General features: G+C 42.5%; 1 protein-coding gene across 1 annotated transcript in view; it reads right to left on the reverse strand.

Annotated features, from left to right (window-relative positions):
• RASAL1 (RAS protein activator like 1) overlaps window positions 1–14,808 on the reverse strand; it is a 765,452-nt gene that overhangs the window by 434,732 nt on the left and 315,912 nt on the right. The window contains exon 6 of the mRNA XM_085633253.1: window positions 6,759–6,840. Coding sequence (XP_085489379.1) covers window positions 6,759–6,840 — 82 coding nt within the window. The remainder of the gene's footprint in view (window positions 1–6,758; window positions 6,841–14,808) is intronic.

The raw sequence follows: 14,808 nt of genomic DNA on the forward strand, positions 1-14,808 counted from the left end.
TCAGGTACAGTACCGGATACAGTAAGGTCCGAACTTTCCTTAGCCAAGGATTGCATAATTTGAAGTGTGTCAGAGTCCCGAACTTGTAGTGGATCCAACAACAGGTCGGATGTAGTGGCCATGCTCATAGATTTGTTCAATTGGAACAATTTTTTGAGTTTAATTTTTCGAATGAACTTGTAGATATCTATGCGAGACTGTTTATATGAAAAGCTAGACTCAGGACAAAATGAAAGGCCCAATTTTAACAGTTGTTGCTCAGCTTCGGATAATACAGTGTCCGTCAGGTTAATGATTGTGTTATCCTGAGAGTCTAGCGTTTCCATCTCCGTCCTCCTCTGCCCCTGTTTGATGGTCTTGAGGCGGTGCTGGCGCCTCTCTCTCCGCCGCTTGCTGCTACATTTGTTTGGCTTTGAGGATTTCTGGGGCGGAGGGTTGCTCGCCTGTCCATAGTTAAAAAATTAAGCTCCTCTCCCAGAGTATGTTTGATGGCCACTGTGCTAGATGTAACTGCTGTACTAGAGCCTTCATCCGAATCCCCACTGGTGAGAGAATTGACATCAGAGTCCACTTGAATGATGAGGTTGTCATTGCCAGCATTATCACGATTCCCTTGGACTTGGTCCGTGAGAGCTTTCCTTTTGACATTGTCAAATTTACGGGAAAACGTGAACACCCTTCCCGCCAGATAATCATCACGGTCCCTAGCAAACTTAAAGGCTTTGCGGGTTTTGATAGTCTCTTCATATTGTTGTAATTTGTTGGCTATCGAAACTCTGCCTTTGGCAATAATATCCTTCTGGACATGAGCATCAAGAGTCTGATTTAATTCATTAATCTCTTTAAGAATCCTCTCTCTATCGATCACGGCATATCTGATCAAAATATGGACCATGTTCATAGAGGCTTGGAGATTATTAGTAGCCCATTCGGAAAGCATCTCAGGGTGCGGATTTTCATACGAAGGTGCAATCATGACTCGCAACCCCCGTGGCACTCTGCCTACATCACGATATTTTTCAAGGGACTTGCTCTCCCACCATTTAGAAAGCTCGGTTTTTTGAAGTTTTTCCAGTTTCCTCAGTAAACTTCTAACATCGTTCGTATTCCCCTCATGGGTTGGCGATTCAGTTGCGACACTGGCAGTCGGTAAATCAACAAATAACGCTTCTGCTGCAGCCTCCCGGTCACGCAGCGCGTCCTGGGCTGACATTATAAGCTAACGAGCTTAATGTACGTCAAAAGATGGAACCACTTCTTTAAAGGTCAAGGACGTGGAATTCAAATTTTAAACAACGACAAAGATCTCCCAACCCGTTTGGATAACCTCTTAAAAACAGTGTGTGACTCCTTACCGGCGAATGAAGAAAGCCATCAGGGGTCCGCCGACTCCAAAGACTCAAACTTCCTCGTCTGGTATGCGGAGAAATGTTGCAACACTGTTGAGAGGAACGGGGGGCGTGACCAGATTACTCCTTCCGAGTCAAGTAGTATCACAGGCAGTGATATCCGGCCAAACACGATCACGCCACTTAACTGGGAGAGGGTCCACGATTCCAGAGTTCAGCCGATTTCCGGAAAAAATTGTATAGAGACAAAGTCCTGACCTCCCCAATACAACAGAGGGAGTTGAAAGCAGGTATGGACCTCTCCACCGTGCACAATGCTGACGTCCAAAAGTAAAGACACCAAGCGGTTCCAAAGTTTCAATTCCGACGTTTATTTCATTGTGTCAGACAAGTGTCCGCCTCAGACGCGTTTCGATCGCCTCCGCGATCTTGATCACCTGACGCGCTGGTGCCGGACCTTCCATTATAAAACCAACTTCACCCAATCATGTTGCTCAATGGTAATAGACATAAATAACATACTACAAACCTAGAGTGTGTCCTCTTATATATATAGATATATCTATATATATATTATCTACTGGCGGTCGCCAGTAGATAGTTATAGTTAGGACCGTGTTTCCATAGGAAATCTGAAAATCTATTTTGAATAACTTTGGCGTCGGTTGACGAATCCTCGCGAAATTTTCAAAACTAATGGGGCGCTCCGCTCAGCTCCTACCCTGAAAATCTCAGGGTGATTCGTCACGCGGGGGCTGAGAAAAAAGGGGGGTCCCAAAACGCGTTTTCCCCATGCATTTTCCCATAGGACTTTTAGTCGAAGGTACAGCCCGAACGGCTGAACAGAATTACATGAAATTTGGCAGAGAGGTAGTCCTCAGGTCAGGCATGTGCCTTTTGCATGTATGGAGTCAATCTGTTCAGTATTTCCTGAGAAAATTGCAGTTAAAGCACATAAATATCTATAGCCACGCACCGTGCGCGCACCCTAACGTGCGCAAGCGTAATTCTGATTGGTGGTTACATGTCAGTCAACGTTCTGGACGGTTGAGTGGAAATGCTGGTAAATGTGGGTATTTCCTGAATGGGTGGGGGGTGAGAATTGATTGCTGTATTGATGTGTTGGAAAAATAATAAAAAAATGTTTCAACAAAAAAAAAAAATGTCAGTCAACGGTCGAATCGGTCGAAATCAGGAAGTGTCGGCCACCATTTTGTTTGTTGTGGGTGCGAGAGTGAAAAATAGAGGTGGCGAACGTGAAAAGGGGGAAGGGTAGAGAGTTCCTGACCCCCTAGCCTTTGTCAGGGGGTCCCTAAAGGACCCTGAAGGTGACATTTTTTTTTTTTTTTAACTCGCGGGGTGCGCGCATGGTGAAAAACCTTAAAAAAAAAATATATATATATATATATATATACATAACTTAGCATTTAAAAAACCATACAAATTCACTTAAAAAACCATAGGTTTCACAGACGTTATAGTTAGGAATTAGCATTTAAAAAACCTTGCAAATACACTTAAAAAACCATAGGTTTCACACATGTTATAGTTAGGTGGACATTTCACTCGTAAAAAACCAATGAAATTCCACCGTTATAGTAAGTTCAGATAACTATAACTCGCGCGACCGCCACTCTATCGCAAGGATGATGTCATCAGTGATGTCATGAGTGATGCCACTGACCATGTCATGAGTGATGTAATATGTGATGTCATGAGCAGTGGATTGCGGGCGCGCGAGTTATAGTTATCTGAACTAACTATAACAGTGGAATTTCATTGGTTTTTTATGAGTGAAATGTCCACCTAACTATAACATGTGTGAAACCTATGGTTTTTTAAGTGAATTTGCAAGGTTTTTAAATGCTAATTCCTAACTATAACGTGTGTGAAACCTATGGTTTTTTAAGTGAATATATATATATATATATATGGTTATAATAATTTTGCAATGGTGTAGTGTGGACATTTTTCGACATAGCTTATGTGACGTGACATGGGCCCCATCAAAATGTTGTTGAACCTGTCTCCTATAATGGCAGCATTGAGCGCAAGAATGCTACTGGAAGTGGGTAGGGGAGAGTCATCTCCGTCTACAGTCTCCAATTATCCAGTGATGATTGAGATGCTTGTGCACTCAAGAAACAACTTACTCAGTTTTGTCCTAGTTTTGTATCCCTTCACGCTGCACATTGTGATGACAATCAGAGTTGGCGCCAGCCCGAAATAAGAAACAAATAAATAATACAATGATGTCTGCACCTGCATTCCACGTTACCTCCTATCTACTCTTCTCCCTATGCCTCTCCAATGGGATGCTCCCCATGGCCATAATTGTGCCTCGTTGGTATGCAGAGGCACTAGGATTCCTGCACAGCATGAACATAACAATTAAGCCGCTTCTCTCCCTCATCCTGCCTCTTCAAAATGACAGTCATATTCCCAGAGCGTGAAAACGATTATGCTATGCCTCGCTGTTAAAAAATTGCTTTGTAACCGCTGCACAGCGCTCTGAAATAGCTCTCACCACAGAAATCCTTAAATAAAATAACTAAGAAAAAATGTCTGGGACCAAGAGAGTGAGATGCATTTGTGGATGGGTTTGTCGGTCGACACGAGCTCCAGTGACATTTACTGTCTTGTGAACATAACTAAAACTACAGATTTGCTATCGCCATCATATATTTTCACATATTTTTGTTATACGCAAAAGAGGTATTTTTCTATTCTGAGTTCTGAAAATCTATATATTGCAATCAATGTTCAGTGAAATGTGAGAGTGGTACAGGACATATAATGTACTACGTTTAGGTTTATATTAACTATGCTTTCTAAAATGTTCTAGGGATCCATAAACTCTAAGTTTTGTCTATAACAGAACACAATTGCTCATCAAAGAAAGCAAAGAGATTATGGAAAATGCCATACTGCAAAACCATTTAAGGGTGCTGGGCTTCCAGAGAGATATCCGTGCCTTTTCATAGATAGGTGGGTGGTGGAGGTAATGGACCTGGGCAGAGACAAGACAGGATCTATCTTGACGACAATTGTCACAGGATCAAGCTACATAGCCCTTCAAATGCCAGAAGGAATTGCACTGGACAGACACAGACTTTCCGAATTATGAATTTACGTGACCAAACGACAATTCTAAAGGTGGTGAAAACGAAGAGCCATATGTACAAAAGCATTTTTGCAGTCGGTAACAGCATGATTCGCAGAACCGGGTCCTTTCCAACCGCAAAAAATGCTTTTACATATGTACCGAACACAAATTGCAATTTGGTAACATTTTAACAATTCAGAATTTGTGTTTAACGATTCTTTATTTGAAAAGGGCGTGTTCATGTCATCCCTTCCGGATACCGAATCGCAGTGGTATGTATGAACGTTTTGAGACTGAATTGCTGTCGCGAAATATTTATTTTTTACCAACACCTCAAGGGTGGTGGCATCCTTCAAGAGCAGGCAGTCGCCCCATGAACCACTGCCTACTCCTAAAAAATGAAACTTTAACATTTTCTAACTTTTAAACGCATCCCATTTTCCTTTAAGAAAAAAAGGCTGCATTTAAAAAAAAAAATAGAAATTGCTTTATTAAAAAGCAATCAGAGACATTGTGGTCTGCTGACCCCCAGCAGGCCACTCTCCCTGTGATGGTAGCGATTCCTAATGAGTCACAAACTGCGACCTACCTCATTAATATTCATCAGGTAGGTCGATTGCAACCCCATTAGAAATCGCTATTGAAAGCTTGTATGGTTTCTTAAATTGGGAATTGCCATTTCCTAACTGTGATTCAGTATTATTGCAATTTGGAAATCGCAGTTCCTAAATTTTGTACATGTGGTCCGAATGGAGACCTTCAACATAAAAGGCACAAAATTCTGATGTTCCAGAACACAGCACCAGATATTGTATGGAAAGAGGATGCCTGGACCAGACCAAATATTCAATAATGGGCACAGAGCATCAAAGCAGGGCTTTCCCAACAAGTGAAAATCCATGGCCGAAAACACAGGTACCCTGTGGGAGGACAGAGGTCCTGCACAATATCAAACATAAGTCTAGTGCAGTTAACATAACTTAAACAAAGGCTATACGAGGTGGGTCTCTTGTTTCCCCTTATGGATTTCTCTTCTCCTAGTGGTCTCTCAATGCCTCTCTTACAGTTTGGTAAGTACTTGTGTTTTTCTCCTATTTTACCAATGTAGACTTCCGTCAGCCACTCAGCGTGACAGTACGCCAAGATTATATACTTGATGTTCTAGCGTTTTTTAGGTTAGGTTCAAGCCTATTGTAGAAGTGTCATTATCTGTTTCTATAAGCCAATCAATAAATAATAAATAATACAAAGTCTATAATAGCAAAGGCAAAAATGTTATTTTTACTCATTTTGAATGTATTATTTACTTAGACTTAGGGGCTTACCACTGCTTTATATTTCTCAAAGTTTTTACTATGCATTTGTTCTCCCAATTTCACTTTGCAGTCCTGAGTAGTTTAGTGAATTTGCAAATTATAAAAATCACGGACGACTGCAAGTGCTTTCCGGGTAAGATTACATGTTTGAACACTGCACAACTAATGTACATACATGTGGAAGTTGCAAACTCAATGAAACATTTGGTGCAAATTTTGGTGTGTGATACCTGACTTTTTACTCATGATGACCTTTGTATATAACGAATATTTACTTACTGGTGGGAAATTTTAAAAATGTTAAACTTTTGATACTGCTTAATGATGCACGTTATTTTACATTTTCAGGCAAAAAAGAATACATTCTTGTTGTTTTATGAGTCACAGACAGCAAAAAAGACGCAAAAAACATGTTACTTTAGCTATCCCAGGAAATTAGTCCTAGCGGAGAATATCTTGGCCACGCCTGAAGGCTTGAATTGAAAAGCCCTTCAAAATCTTCATTATTATGTAGCCCACCAATGGTGTAGCTCGTTAGTAAATATACTTTCTCGTCACACAAGACCTATATTAACTCCAGAAGTACTAGCATGGCACTATGAAATGTGGTGCTGTGTCCATGGACCTTTTTAAGGGCAACTAAAGTGACGCACCACTTTGCACCACATGAGCACCGCCACAAAACATTAGTATAACTCCACACAACTCCTTTCTCCTTAAATGATTGAACCTGTACAGGTGCACACAGCAAGTTTGTCTAACCAACCAAGGGTGACATTACCATAAAAGGGCAGAAAGTTGGTCATTTTGGGTCCTCAAGGTTGCCAGTTATTTTCCAGTAGTTATAGAAAACCTGGCTTCATGCAGAAGACAGGATATAACTACCTAGAATCCCTATGTGGTAAGAACAGGTGTCCCAGTCAGATTATCTCTGCCTCTGGTAAAAGAAAAGACTACTCGATGCATCCTTAGATGCTCCATACTCACTGCTGTTTCCAGTGTTTGGCCGTAGCAGAAGACACGTGTGAAAGGGTCTGATGTTCCGGAAATATCTCGTGGGGCAAGGTCTCTAGTAAGAAAGGGATACAAAAGGACATGCAAACATCAATTATGAGGACAGGATGGTCCAGAGACGCCAAGTCCAACATCTCATAACACTGTCACAGCTACAAGAAGGTAATTCCATTTTCCCATTGAGCAAACTAAGACCAGAGCTCATCCCAACAGCCCCATCCTAGCGTGCAATACTTATGTATTTATGTATTGACTGTGAAGTAACAGAGCACTTTACAAATAGTTGCAATCAATAGCTAACCAATCAGAGCAGCAAAGAACATAACAAAACAGTCCTCAATTAGTCTAGAAGGTGTGGTCTGTGGGTGTGGATCTTCATGTCTTTGCTGAAAGTTAAAAGATTTAGCTTTACTCTTATTTATTCTGAGATCAGAGTCTGAAATCGAAGGTCTCTTGGATAGAGAAAACCTGGTTTAAGAGTCTTGGTATTTTGGCTTAAGAATTTCCAAGTCAATGGGCTTTGATTCTGGTGTTTCGTATGCCTCCTGTGGCCCAGAGACTGGTTTTAGGTAGGTCCACTATCATAACAGTGAAACAAACAGCCAAATCTCCTTCTCATTTAGAATGAGAGACTTATCCACATCTCCATTTCATCCCATTCTACCATCATCGCGACCAGCTCAATTCTACAGTGCAGGCAATGAACCATAGATCCCTCCCACTGCGCCTTCATTTAACCATTCTCAGATCAAGTCCATACTGCTGTGATTGACCATTATATAGCTCCATCCTATCACTCCTGACTACTGTGGCTTCAGTGACAAATTCATCTGCCATCACAGTTACCCATCCACAGCTCCATCCCACAGCCCTACGCCATCACAGTTCTAACTTACCCTGACATCACCGTGAAAATGTATCACGTAACTCCATTCTGCCATCAGGTGCCTAACTCTATCGTACCATGCCATTAGTAAACCATAGCTCTATTCATCCCTACCATCACAAGTCCACCTCACAGCTCCACTGCATCCTGACATTACAGTGCCCTTCCGCAGCTCCATCTCAACCATGCAAGTGAAACACACACAGATCCATTTCACCACTCCATCCTTCCCAGTGACCCATCGTACAGCTCCATCCCTCCAGGTTATACCAAGTGATGGTGCTACACAGTTATTCCCACAAAAGGGTAAAGAATGCTACCAAAAACCACTAGTGAGATATTCTATGGTAGATTAGACAAGTGCCCCTATATTTCAAGAACTTTGTTAAATGTGGAAAAGCGTATCAATATAGCCATTCATTTTGGGAGCTGGTGACTTCTGTCATTAAGTTTGATTTACCAGCACAATCCAAAAATAATATCCAATAAGAAAAGAGGGTAAACTTCATATGTAGACTTATGGGTAATTAAAAAATGTGTCATGCAAGTGACTGGTCAAAGAATGATAGTTAAAATTAAACACTCCCATGCTATGTGCCCCACATTTATTTAATCAGATTGCAGATGTATTCACATTTCAAGCAACTGGTCATAGCATGGTGGAAAACAGTGCTCTGACTCCCATCTTCATAAAAAGAGAAAAATGAGTCCCCTCCCAACGCTGACTCTTAAAAGAAGGGTTTTCTCTAAAATACAGTATTCCTCCCAATGGCAAGGGTAGAGAAGAGCATGTTATTCTCAGACAGGCTTCCATAAGAATAAATACTCATTAACCAACACCCCCATAGGAGAGGTCACTTCTGCAAAACACCTGCACTGTTGGATCCTTCAGTACCTCTGAACTGTGCATTCATAGATTGCTTAGAGGCTCTCGACCAATCCATACTAGTCGCATGTAGGAACATTTGATGTCCCAGGGGGGCATAGTCCTTTGCAATCTATGATCCACAATTTCTAAACTTTATGTTGCAAATTTGTCAAAAGCGATGCAAGGATAAAGAAAATTTGCCAAGGATCGGGGTGAAACATCTTTGCGGGGAAGCATTGTGATGCTTGCTCACACTACAGCAGGTCTACAAAAATCCCTTGATTCTCACCAGGAGTATTGTTGAGTTAAACAAATAGCCATTTTGTTCTGAATATAAAACAAAAGTGTAATTTGGTAACAATGGAAGAGCTAATGATTGCTTCTTGGTGGCCAAAAAGGGGAACATGTCATGTCATATATAATTATATACAAATCATTTTGGATAGCTCTTTGGAATAGACTGCTTTTCAAATTGAAAACTTTGGTTGTGGCTACAATAGGTCGGCGGAAGAGTTTCAATAGGATAACAGTAGTTGGTCTATAGCAGTGCTTAGAAAAGTATATATTGACATACTTGTTACAGAAGTCTCATAAGGGGTCACAATGTGGCTTCAATAGCTGAAACTAAGCTGGTGTTGCATTGCAGTGTTAATTTGGAAATCATCTCTTAAACCATGAATTATTTTCTGGTAAATCAAGAGCATTTGCAGTCAAAAGATGACAATAAGATTTGTTATATAAAAAATGTTTCACTAAATGGGTGCAAAAAAGATAAAGATTCCAAAATGGACATTATCTAAGAGAGCTCCTGTAGTCACCTGTGGTTCTCATAAATTCCCTGCAGTTTTCTTTGTCAGAAAAGCAGTAACTCACAGTATCTATTGCAGTAGTAGTAGATGTTTCCAGTGATGGGGGATAATTGCCCTTACATACCTAAACTCCAGACATCACCTCATTATTACAAGCCTTATAGGTAAACAATAATGGGGAGGAGTGGGAAGTGAGAACTGCAACACCTTATGGGCCCTATTACAATGCCGGTCGGAAGAGCGTCCAACCGGCCTTGCGTAGGAAACGGGACCGTCCGACAAGGAGGTCTTGCATTCCGAATTACGATGCGACCGTCTTCACTGCAGTTGTAAAGTGTAAGTTTACTATTGCAGTTTGTGCTGCAGGCCGCAGCACACGCAGCAATAATAAACATGCACTTTTTAAACATCCTGCACCATGTGGTAGGCATATGGGGCAGGGATGTTTAGAAGGGCAACACAGGTGACCCCCAGGCCTCATAGTGGAGGCCGAGGAGCGACAAGGGCCTTGCTAGGGGCCCCCAAATTCTGTTTCCGTCTGCCTTTCTATGGTGGTTGGACCGCCATAGAAAGGCAGACCAAAAGGGACATCGTAATCCCTATGGCCATACTGCCCTTATTGTGGGGAATGCATACTGACTGCTGGGCCATGGAACAGCAGTAGTTGGTCCCGCTGCCTGCTGCCTCCAAACGCTGCATAGTAATGTGGAGGTTGGATCGCAGGGGCAGGGATGTTGGTCGGACCGCAATCGAAGGCTGGTCAGTTGCGGTCCAAACGACATTGTAATGAGGCCCTTAGAGTTCATTCATTATGAATTGTGTAGAGAATTTGTTCGGATTGAAGAATTTTGGGTTCTATAACAAAATATCAAAAACAAAAATATTGTGATGAAGAAATATCAGGAAAAAAATCAGGACCCAAAATATCATGTTTGCATACTTTGTATTCAAACTACAAAACTATGCAGACACAAATAACATACACCAGAATATCATCAAAAAACAGCTAAGTATATTGAATTTACTGTATATAGCATTACATGTAACTTAATTAGGAATTAAAGTTTAAAATTAAAATATAATTGCAAATAAATAAAAGTATTTACAAATTTACAATACAAGTGAATTAAAAAGAATGTAAACATTACTAAAACAATAAAAACAATTTACATTACAAATATTAACAATATGAAAACACTAACAAACCTATATATAACAATAACATAGCAATTGATATAAACAAATAAAAACCGGATATTCCAAAAGAATGAAATTATTAAATAGAAAATTACACATTGTATAAGTTTAGAAACAAATTTAGAAATAGAAAAAAAACAATCAACTTAAAAAATAAATACTAACAATCCTAACTAAGCAACAGTATGGAAAACGCTGGATTTTAAAGAAGTCAGATTTACTAGTCCCACTACAATCTTGTCAAGAGTAGGGAGAGTGTTGGACTTTGGAGGGGTCAGATTAACTATATGAAATGCAATTTGAGCAACAGTAGTGAAAATGGTGAACTTTGAAGGGCCAAATTTACTATTCCCGTTCCAATATAAGCAATAATAGAATAAGTGTGGATTTTGGAGGGGTCAGACTTACTATTTTCTCTCCCAAGTAAGCAACAGCAAAGAAAGTGTTGGACTTTGGAGGGGTAACATTTACTATTCCCACTCCAATCTGAGCAACAAAAGGGAAAGTGTTGATTTTGAAGGAGTCAAATTTACTATTCCCACTCCAACGTGAGCAAGAGTAGGGAAATGTTGAAATTTGATAATCAAATTTACAATTTCCTCTCCAATGTAAGCAACAGTATGGAAAGTGTTAGACTTTGAAGGGGTCGGATTTACTATTCCTATTCCAATCTGAGCAACAACAGGAAAAGTTTTGGACTTTGGAGGCGTCAAATTTCCTATTCCCACTCCAGCCTGAGCAACAGCGGGGACATTTTTAAAAATTAGAGGGTCACATTTACCATTTCCACTCCAATGTAAGCAACAGTAGGGAAAGTGTTAGACTTCAAAGAGGTCAAATTTACTATTCCAATTCCAATCTGAGCAACAGTAGGGAAAGGTTTGGACTTTGGAGGAGTCGATAATACTTTCTCACCCCAACGTAAGCAAAAGTAGGGTAAGTGTTTAACTTTGGAGGGGCCAGAAGTATTGTTTTCATTCCAACCTGAGCAACATTAGGGAAAATGTTGGACTTTGGAGGATCAAATATTCTATTCCCACTCTAAAGTGCACATTACTAGACAAAGTGTTACATTTTAGAGGGGTCAGGTTTACTATTCCCCCTCCAACCTAAGCAGTAGTAGGAAAGTGCTGGACTTTGAAGGGGTCTGATGTGCTATTTCCAATCCAAACTAAGCAATGGTAGAGAAAGTGTTAGATTTTGGTGGGGTCAGATTTACTATTCCCACCCACTCTATCCTAAGCAGGAGTAGGGAAAGTGCAGGACTTTGGATGGGTTACATTTACTATTCCTACTCCAACATAAGCAAGTTGCAGCCATTGCAGTACATCGGGTGGACTACTTTTGTCATGGATCATGGCCGGCTGGGACATGATTAGATAAAAACTAAACTTTTTAAAGTCCTTTAATCCACTCTTTTGATAGGACTTAGGGTTGAATTTTCCATCATATATGTAGTCTGAATACACTTGCAGCCTGTCATGCTCCGTAGTTTTTTTTGTTGGGAGTATTATATAGCGCAAACTCGACCCGAAGGTATCAGATCGCTTTACATGAGCACCGCTTGCGTTACAGACAGACACATTCATTTTTGTTAGGCACTGGGAGATTAAGTGATTTACCCAGAATCACAGGATCCTAGGCGTCCCTGCTGAGAGTCAAGCCCAGTTCCCTAGCCGTTGGTTGACCGTTCTAGCTGTTAGGCCACATCCTCTGGTTTATTGCCTTCTTTTTTCTTCTCTTTGGCTGCTCTCTTGAAGTCGAGAAACTTGTGCAGAGAGGAGGGAACACTGGGGGCAGCCTTGAATGTTAAAACTTCCTCCCTCCAAAAAGAAAGGAGTGTCATTTTCAGTTATTTTGAGCAGGCTAAAGATACTTTTGGGCTGGATCTGAATGTGGATTATTTTATGTTCAAGCCCGCTCTAAAGAGCTATATAAAAAACACCCTGTTAAAGTAAGTCAGGGTAGAGACATCACCCTTTGTCAGTTAAATCAGTGCCACCAAATGGTTGAGGAGAGCAATTTGGGGGGAAAACTCAGCCTTATTTAACTTGGAATCTGCCTCATAGGGTTGAAGATTGGCCCTTTTACTGAGAATAGATTTGTTCTCTTTTCGTGTCATTACTGGTATCTTGAGACAAATTCCTGAAAAAGAGGAGAATGTGTGAGCTCTGCCAGTTACATATTCTGTTTCTCAAATATAACTTGCATTCTGCTTTGGAGACTCGAAAATCTATAAGGTTTCCACCCAATGAAATGTTTTGTAGTAAGATCTAACATTTCTTCTGATACTTTTTAAACATTTACTAGTGATTGTGGTTGAATTGCAGGTGGATCTGTGTTGTTGCTTCCCTGTCTTGTTATTACTGGTATTTGGGATAAAGCTCTGAAAAAGGAAAGAATGTGTGCGTTTTTTACATGTTCAAGATCATAACTATGGGGAGGAGGAGCCTAGCGCGCAACCAAGATGGCCGCGTAGGCTTGTGGCTCCCGAGGGCCTCCGCAACCTCCCGCGTCTATCCTGTCATAATCCTGGTCTTCTAGACGGGCTTTTGTCTATGATCTTGCGCTAAGGTGCCACTCGTTTTCCAAATCGAAATCGGACTCCGGGAACCGGACTGGTGGCGATCTGAAGTTTGCGGCCTTCTCCGGCCTTGGTCCCGAACTCGAGTTGGTGAGGTGCCCGGGTGCGAAGTGAACAACAGCGGCATGCCAGTCTGGGCCTGCCCCGAACCCCATGCTTTCACTTTCGGTTTCGAGTTGATATGCGGAAACTGACGTCGGGACTTCGGGTAAGCAGCGCCGAGGACGGAGTGCATGGCCTGATTCTCGAACTGTAAACGGGCCTATTTCAGTTGGTGGCCCGGATCTCCTGCATTGGTCGCCTGGCCTTCCTCCGGGTGCTGGAGGGTGCTGACCTTGGTGGTCGCTGATGATGGCGGCGAGAGTGGACGGCGACAAGCTGAAACCCAAGTCTACCCGGAGGGGAGCTTATACCCAGGCCAACAACATGGACCGCTATGCGCAGCCGAAGGGATCCCCTAGTGGATCACATAAATCGCCTGAGCGGCCCAAGGAGGCCTCGGGCGCATCGTCCGAATTGACTCTGCTGGATGTCATGGGGGCCATTGAGGAGATGAAGGCGACTGTGAACCAGCAATTTGATACCTTGGCTAATAAATTGGACTCGGTGTTGATTGATGTGAACTTGGTCAGAGCGGACCTGTCCAAAACAAATGACCGGGTCGACTCATTGACTCAAGCGGCGTCGAGCCTAACTGTGGATGTGGCCGCTTTGCAGACGGAGGTGCGGAGGTTGCGGCACGCCAGTGACCTGACTGATCGTCGCCTTGAGGATTCCGAAAGCAGGGCCAGGCGGAATAATGTCCGTATTATTGGGGTGCCCGAACGATCGGAGGAGTCTGCTGCGGATCTTTTTGTGGAGGATCTAATGGTGACTCATCTAGCACCCAAGGGACTGAGCAAGTTCTTCGCTGTGGAATGGGCCCACAGGATTCCGGGTGGTGCGCCCAAGGTGGGTGCTCCCCCGCGGCCTATCATTGCCCGACTTTTTAATTTTCGGGATAGAGATGCTATCCTTCAGGCATCGAGGGTGGCTGGGCCATTAAAGTTCGAGAACTCTAATGTTAGCTTTTACCCAGACTTCACGCAAGCGGTTCAAAAGCAACGGTTGGGATTTTTGGCCATCAAACGGCGCTTGAGGGACATGGAGCTGAAATATGCGATGCTATTCCCGGCTAGGCTGCGGGTTGAGTTAGAGGGTCGCTCGCATTTCTTTGACCGGCCGGAGGCGGTTGGAGAGTGGCTGGATGCCCTACCTAGGGGTCGAGGTCTGGAAGGTCGGATGGCGGAGAGCGGAGAGTGCTCGACGGAGTAGGAATAGAACTGGGATCCTGGCTATGGACCGGACTGGTAACGTTTTGCACCTGTGGCTGCACTGGACTCCAGTTTGTAACACTTTGCCCTTTGGTATTTGGAGGTTGCGGGGGGCTTGCTGGGGCCCTTTCCTCCTTCTGGGGTTTTTCTTGTCTTCTTTGTAGTGAGTTTCATATTGGGGCGACAGGCACACTGCACGTTGGGGGGGCTGTTTGGGCTCACGCAGGGGTGCAGGGAGGGGGGAGTTTTGTTGGGGTTGATGGGGTGGGGTTGGGGTTTGTTTGTTTGCATCACAAGGCGGGGTAATGTTTTCTGTTGTGTTATTATGATTGTGCTCTCCGGGAGGGGGATATTTTGTGCTGGGGG

The sequence above is a fragment of the Triturus cristatus genome, chromosome 11 (genome assembly GCF_964204655.1).
Source record: "Triturus cristatus chromosome 11, aTriCri1.1, whole genome shotgun sequence".
NCBI lineage: Eukaryota > Metazoa > Chordata > Amphibia > Caudata > Salamandridae > Triturus > Triturus cristatus.